Source organism: Arachis ipaensis, chromosome B01 (assembly GCF_000816755.2).
Source record: "Arachis ipaensis cultivar K30076 chromosome B01, Araip1.1, whole genome shotgun sequence".
Taxonomy (NCBI): domain Eukaryota; kingdom Viridiplantae; phylum Streptophyta; class Magnoliopsida; order Fabales; family Fabaceae; genus Arachis; species Arachis ipaensis.
In genome coordinates, this window is record NC_029785.2 from 58,174,428 (window position 1) to 58,182,012 (window position 7,585).

General features: G+C 39.1%; 2 protein-coding genes across 2 annotated transcripts; both read right to left on the bottom strand.

Moving 5' to 3' along the window:
• Positions 276-2,711, bottom strand: LOC107630664 (flavonoid 3'-monooxygenase). Its single transcript, XM_016333870.2, has 3 exons — positions 1,821-2,711; positions 1,522-1,788; positions 276-1,163 (listed from the first exon to the last, which is right to left on the bottom strand). Exons 1-3 carry the CDS (start codon positions 2,418-2,420, stop codon positions 534-536), a joined length of 1,497 nt encoding a protein of 498 aa, XP_016189356.1. The 5' UTR covers positions 2,421-2,711; the 3' UTR covers positions 276-533.
• On the bottom strand, positions 4,509-7,493 carry LOC107630675. The gene is made up of 2 exons (XM_016333882.2): positions 7,234-7,493; positions 4,509-5,470 (listed from the first exon to the last, which is right to left on the bottom strand). Exon 2 carries the CDS (start codon positions 5,455-5,457, stop codon positions 4,927-4,929), a length of 531 nt encoding a protein of 176 aa, XP_016189368.1. The 5' UTR covers positions 5,458-5,470; positions 7,234-7,493; the 3' UTR covers positions 4,509-4,926.

Below are 7,585 nucleotides of genomic sequence, written 5' to 3' on the forward strand. Positions count from 1 at the left end.
CTAAGCTATAACTAATCAATAAAAGCTCAACCTATTGAATCAAAATATCACTAGGTCAAACTTGGGGGTTATGATATCACCGTTATAACTCGACTAAACGTCATGACTCATATATATACATTATAAGTCGGTTATCAAATATATTCATCAAAGCAAATACCAAAATGCTCAAATATGCTATTACTTTCCATTTAAAGGAAAATTACTCAGAAACATAACTGTTACGATTTGTTTCAGATATAAAAGAAAGGGTAAGAATATTGTTTAGATTATTGCAATTGGCAAAACCTATTATTCACTTACTGACTTGAGCGTCGAAATATTTTTTTGCAGATATCCACCCCATATTCTCTTATTAACGTACGAGTTATATAGTGGTCAACATCCACAAAAACAATGTGTTTAAGGGTAATTCTAGAATCAAATAATGTGACCAAAATACAACTTTTTTGTCCATCCACTTTGCATAGTATTACAAGATGACAAAATGCTATTCCTTGTTATAGTATTTGATGACAATGCATCGATTAATTCTATTTATAAAGATCTGGATTGGATAATCGTGGTATGGGAATGGCAATTAGAGGTACTTTCTTCTTAAGAACAATACCAAATTTTTCAGATACATCAAACTTCTCTCTTTCGGGTATCCTCCAATCAAATGAATGTAGAAGCGTGGCAAGGGAGTATAGAACTGTCCTCTCAGCCATTGCAATCCCAGCACATATTCTTCTTCCAGAACCAAATGGAAAGTAACTGAAATCACTCCCACTGAAATCCCATTTGGCTTCACCATCCTCCAAGAACCTAGTAGGATTGAACTCAAGGGGTTTGTCCCAAATAGAAGGGTCTCTGTGTATTGCCCACACGTTCACAAACACTCGCGAACCCTTTGGAATTGTGTACCCACCCACAGTGGTGGTTTCACTGGGGCAGTGAGGGACTAAGAGTGGAAGTGCTGGGTGCAACCGAAGGGTTTCTTTCATTACTGCGCGCAAGTAAGGTAGCTTGTGAATGTGTGACTCTTCTACTATGTTGTCTCTGCCAACTACTGCTTCCAGTTCTTCTTGGACTATCTTCATTATCTCTGGCTTGTTTATCATTTCAGCCATGGCAAATTCGATTGTGTTGGAGGATGTGTCGGATCCACCCACTACCATGTCCTGTTCAAGTTCCATCCAAAATTTTGAGGATTAATGGTACAGGATTAATATAATTTATTACTTTGCTGACTAAAAATACCGAGTAATATTAATTAAAATTAATGACTTTTTGAATTTTTTTAATTAAAATAAATTAATATATACATTAGTACCAATTAATATATTCTTTACCTAAGATCTCCTAGATCTAAAAGGAGTGAGTTCATCTAGTCAAATAAAGTACTTTAATCCCAATCATACACTTCCAATTTCCAAATATAAGATATCCATTCCAACAATATAAAAGAAACCAAACCATTTTTCACTATAAAAGAGTGTAGAAGAGCGAAGATTCAAGAATGAGATGGAACTAACGTACCATGAGCAGTGACTTGAGTTGAACCATGGTAAGTGGGGTCTTGGAGTCACCTTCGTCCTTCAAATTCAACAAAAATTGTAAGAAATCAGTGCTCTTCTTGTTTCCTTCTTTCACCCTCTTCTTAATCATCCTCTCGAAGATCCCATCGAACCGCGGCACCAGTGCGTGCATCTGCTTCTCCACACCCTGCAAGTCAAACCGTGCCAACGCGGGAAAAAAATCCGACACGTTCGGCTTCCCAAGCAGCGCCGTCATCTCCGCCACCACCTCCCTGAACTCCGCGTCATCTCCGCCACCACTTCCCTGAATTCCGCTCCCAATCCCTCCCTCTCCTTCCCCTCCACCGCCCCTCCCCACATCATCTCCGTTATCACGTTCAGCACCGTCAAGAACACCTGCTCGCCAACGTTCACCTCTGACCCGTCCCGATTATACAAGAACCCGACCGTTTTTCGCACCTCGTTGCGGCGGAGCTCATAGACGGAGTCCAGCGTGTGGTTGCTCAGCATCTTCATGACGCATACTTTCCTCAGCATCCGCCACTCGGGTCCGTATGGCGTCCAGACGATGTCGGATCCGCCGTAAGTGGCGGCTCTTCCGGCGGCGGGGACGTCGCGGTTGGCAAAAACGGTGTCGTGATCCTTGAGGACTTGGCAGGCCACGGTTGGGGAGGTGATGACGATGCCGAGCTTGCCGCCGAGCTGGAGCTTGAATATCGGGCCATAGGTGCGGGCCAGGCCCGCGAAATAGGTGTGAAGCTCGGGATCGAGGGAGAATAGGTTGCCGAAGATTGGGAGACCCGGCGGGCCTGGTGGGAGGTTTCCTTGGGCCTTGCTGGGCCTGAAAAAGAGGACCCACGTGATGATGGAGATGATGAAAAAAGCAATGATGAGGAGCATGGTGTTCGGGTTTCTTCTATTGTTAATTATTACCGGAGGGACAATGAAGTCTAGGAGGGAATGGGATGATGAAAGAAATGAAATAGAGTGAGAACTCAGAACTGAGAAGTAGAGGATATAGGTTTTCCTTTTCTTGACATGAGTAGAGGATATATCTATGTGAGTGAAATTGTGTCTATGGTTGGTTGGCGGTGAAATAAAAGCTAGATAAGTAGATATGGTAAAGGACAACGAAATACGGCTTAGAATGATTGTGTGAGGAAGATACTGAAATTCATAAGGAATCTTTTGCCGAAAGCCAATACAGTTTTGGCACGTTGGCAGCAAATGAGGATATTTATTTTCCGTTAAGAGAGAAAATTTAGGACCTCCAACCGTCCTAATTAGCATAAGGGAAACACTAATGTAAAGATTTGTTTTGTACAGATTAAGTTTTTGTGGTTAAAAACACTAGTATTATTAAATAATAATTTGTATAGTTTAAAATGAATATCTTTATTCTCGACTAAATTCCTATAGTGATTCTTCAGATTCAGTCCGTGCACCGATTTAGTTCCTGAAATTCCAATTGCACTATTTATGTCCTCCAGATTGTGATCCGAGCACCATAATGGTCCTTCGGTAAATTTTTGGCATGATTTAGCGACGGCCATGCTTATGTGGCACAGCCACTGCCATGTTGGAAGAGTGTACAGATGACGTGGATTGTGTTGTAAAATTTCCCAATGTAGTCCTTGTCTTTATGTTTAAACCCTAAAACTTCGTTGGCCTCCCCTCAATGTGGTTCTCTCCATCAACGTCTCCTTTTTGCATCTATTGTGTACACCAATAGCTGTCCCCCATGAAAGGAACTGGGAGCTATGTTGTAGGAAGTTCGAACCGGTCATCGTTGATGGAATGATGAAGCAAAATACAACTTTCCGCAAGACCCAACATTCACTATTCACTCCACTTCATAGCTTAAGAAAAAGGAGGCACCTTCTCTTCCTTCTAGGGTTCAAGGATTGGGGATGGGTGGTGGGTTACCCGATTTGAAAAACAAGAAAAAGGGGAAATAGAAGGCTCCCAAAGATGCCCACGTCAACGAGGCACTCGACAAGCTGAGGGAGCAGACCAGGGAGGCTGTCAAGGGTCTCGAATTCATGGCTTTGTCGTCGGCCGATGATTTCGGTAAGGATGCCATGATGGAGGATTGGGTCAAGCATTTTGAGGACCTTGCTGGCTCTCAGATAACTAAGTTTACATCCTTCCATTCGTTTCCTTTAAAGTTGAAAGCTTTGTGTTGTTGGGGAATGGTGCAATTGAAAATTGTTTATGTTAGTTTAAAGTCAAATCTTTGTTTCTTGTGCTGTGGTTTACAGTTTGAGTAAAATGGTTGAGTTCATGAAGTTGTGAAATGAGTAAGAGAGTCATGGATTTTACAGGCACCTTGTGTTTTGCACCTTGTGTTTTGTTTCTTTTTTATAGTGTCTTCTGTAAGCATTAAGCTTATCATTGGGGCATATAATTTTACCATAATTTTCTAGCCATGGCTCTCCGTTCCTCTCATGGGGGATAGTTATTGGTGTACACAACAGATGTAGAAGGAGACGTTAATAGAGAGAACCACATTGAGGAGAGGCCAACGAAGTTTTAGGGTTTAAACATGAAGACAGGGATTACATTGGAAAATTTTACAACACAATCCACGTCATCTGTACACTCTGACGTTCAATGTGGCAGTGGCTATGCCACATAAACATGACCGTCGCTGAGTCACGCCGGAAATTCACCGAAGAATCATTATGGTGCCCGGATCGCAATCTGGAGGACATAAATAGTGCAATTGAAATCTCAGAGGCTAAATCGGTACACGGGCTGAATCTGGAAGACTATTATGGGGATTTAGTCTTTTATTCTTTACATTTATATGCTATAATTAACCTTGAGATATTGAGACCCCACAAGAGGAATTGTTAAGACTCATTGATTTATCGTGAAACAAACTCAAAATTATTAATCTATTTATTAAAAATGGACAAAAAATCAAGTAAAACAAATTAGCACACATGGGGCTACATTCTCGATAGATTGTAGTTCTGTTGAAAGGAAAAAACCGAACATTTCTCTTGGTATAATATTACCATGATAGTACCCATTTTGCTACACCAAATTCTCGATATTTTGGACATGTATATTACAAAAACAAGAGAACAGTTATCCTAATCTAACAAGTTTTTGCTAAATCTCTGCAGAATATATGTATGAAAGAAGGATAAACCTGAACAACTTGGAACATATTTTCCCTTGTGTGCACGTTCCTTGTAAGCATAAGTTGGAACCCAGTAATTGAAAATGTTAAAATTCCCAACACATTGCGTGTTACTTATTCTCAGCTTAGAAACAGTTTTGGGAAAAACAAATCAAACAAAAATTGGAGTAACAATAAGTATTTCATCAGTTTGTAGTTAAGGAGTTTATTTGCATATGGTTCATCCAATTTTTCTCCACCATTTCTCAGTGTATCTCACTTCTCGCTTAAACGACCAAACCTACGTAAGCAATCTGCAAAATTGGAAACAAAACTAGCACACTTCAAAGGATCCTTGATATTTTCCCTGTAACATGCTACAGTGGCAGACCTCTCGGCCATGCAAGGTTCAGGCTTTGGGTTTGGAAGCTTATACTCCTTGTCACGGAGATCCTTTGCCTTTTGGGTTACTTCCTGCAACATTGTCTCCTCTTGCTTCTCCAATCTTTCCAAAACCTTCTCGCTTTCCTGCAACACAGACCGAATGGCTTCTAATTCTGAATGAGACGGATGCACGGGTACGGTTGGTGGTAGAAACATAGGGGGCTCCACTGGCCACCCTTGTGCAGCTTTAGTATCGGGCACTCCAGGTTCATCTAAAATTTGCTTTTGATTTTCATTAGATTGGGGCTTAACAGTCTCTCTTTGAACCTTCCGTCTAATTCTTCTAGTTTTCTTCTTGGGCTCCACATCATCAACGAGCTGATTAACAAGGTCATTGCTAATCTGAATTGTAAACTCACCCATAGTATGATAACTCCTAGACAATGCACCAGAAAACCATCATAAAGTTTAAAATGCTATATACACCAAAAGAAGTAACAATGCTGAAGCTGGAAAAGAATAAAAATGTGAATAGTAACCAATTCCCCCTCTTGATTCTTAAAGAGTTGAATCAAAAGTAAATTACACATAAATTTAACAAGTTGGGAGCTGCCTAATGGAAATTAACAGATATATCCATGGTATAAAGCGAGACCTGAAAACAGGGATATATAATTGAGTGCAATCCATCATTTTAGGCCTTGTAAGTTTCTCTATATCACTAAAAATTTGAGCTTAACATAAATTTGAACTCAATCAAAATTAAATATTGTTCACTTACAACAAGGACTAGTTCCCTCAACGCTTATTTGAAACCAAAACAAGGAATACGCTATAGTCTATAGATACACCTTGATTTCATCCTAAGTGCATCATGCTAACTCTCTGAAGGGCAGTTACACTGGAATTTGTTAATTTTACAAACAATCTAACTTTATAAGAGCCATGTCCTTATATTAGCTACTGTTCATTATATTTTGGTCAATCTTTTTTGTCTCTGCATAAAGTGAGAAAGTTGGGAGATTAAGAAACTTTAAATTCAGATAGAAAGTGTATTGCATAACCAACTTAGTAACATTTCTCTTGAGATAATTTCAACAAAGAAGAATCAACCAAAACCGAGCTCTTCATATTTGAAGTGACTGCAAACCACACACTCTTTTGAAACCAACCCGGGGTTTGAAGAAATATGAACTCCCATTACACTTTACTTATGGATCATTCATTGAAAATACACTACAAGTAACACCTCATGACCTCAAGCAAAATAATACAACAATAAAGTACATTATAGATCAGAGCAATCAGGACTATCATAAAAGAAAGCCAGAGAATCAATTATCTAAGTGCAGACATCTAATGTGATTGTGTAAGAATATGATAAGAAGAAAATAAAGCAGCATATCCAATATGAAACAACTATGCCAATTTATAAACACAATATCATGTACAAGCCAAGCAAGGCAGTTAACGAAATATTAAAAGAAAAAGGAACGATTAATTAAGGTATGTGATCTATGTTCGGACCTGTTAGAAAAAAAGGATTGATAACATAGCCTCCTAAAAGTCCTCCTAACACTTAAAGTAAAAAAGTACATTCATCCTATGTATTGAAATCTCGAAATGTAATCAATTCCTCCTTAAAGTAGTAACTAATAGTTCAATAATCATGAAAGGAAAATGTGCATCTTGGTAGTGCCTAAAACTAAGATGATAGTGCATAATCCCACTGATTGATTTGCTCCAAACAATCTGAAAGTTTCCTAAGGCAAAAACAATATCGGCACACGATGGCATACACTGCTGCAACAAGCGAAAATTGTGAAGTAATTTCATCCAATTCACAATGTATTGAGAGTAGAGTATCCAGTGTTGATAAATATACACAACCAGCAACAAAAGGTTATTTCTATGGAAAAATTTTCCAATGCTGTATACACGCGCCTTCATCCAACAAAAACACCTAAACTGTGATACACAGTTACCGAACTAAAAGAAAGGATCAAATTTCAGGAATAACAACATGGAGAATGCAGATCAGGGATCATATAGAAGAGTAATTAAGGTACGAATCATAAATTAAAGTAATTGAAAGTACGAAGCAGCGAGAAGGAACTAGAAACAACCACAAAATCGAAGTATCCAATTCAGCAGCATATAAGAGAGAGGAGCGAGAGGGAGGAGGAGGAGGAGGTGTACCCGCAGGCGGTGGCTGACGTGGCGGAGAGAGGTGGCTGTGCGCGGTGGGCGACCGGGCGGTAAGAGCGGTGGATTGGGAGGAGCAGCAGACGGCTTAGGGCATTCTCCGAAGTTCGAGCGAGATTGGGGCTTTTGCTTTTCTTTGGGGGAAAATTTTTCACAATTACTTCCACATAATTCTTCAATTTCTTTTCTTTTCTTTACCTGCTTCTCTCAAATATTATTATTTTCCCGAAAGATTTCTTTTATTAACAAGAATTATATTAATTTTTTTGAACTTTCTTTTTAATAAAAAAACTAATTTAATTTAATTTACAAATAAATTAAAAACACTTATAAATTAAAAAGGATA

Coding starts and splice junctions, on each gene's coding strand:
- LOC107630664 (XM_016333870.2), bottom strand. CDS start 2,420: ATGCTCCTCATCATTGCTTTTTTCATCATCTCCATCATCACGTGGGTC. Junction 1,789..1,820: donor TGGGAGCGGAATTCAGGGAA/GTGGTGGCGGAG, acceptor GAGTTCAGGGAG/GTGGTGGCGGAGATGACGGC. Junction 1,164..1,521: donor AACTCAAGTCACTGCTCATG/GTACGTTAGTTC, acceptor GAACTTGAACAG/GACATGGTAGTGGGTGGATC.
- LOC107630675 (XM_016333882.2), bottom strand. CDS start 5,457: ATGGGTGAGTTTACAATTCAGATTAGCAATGACCTTGTTAATCAGCTC.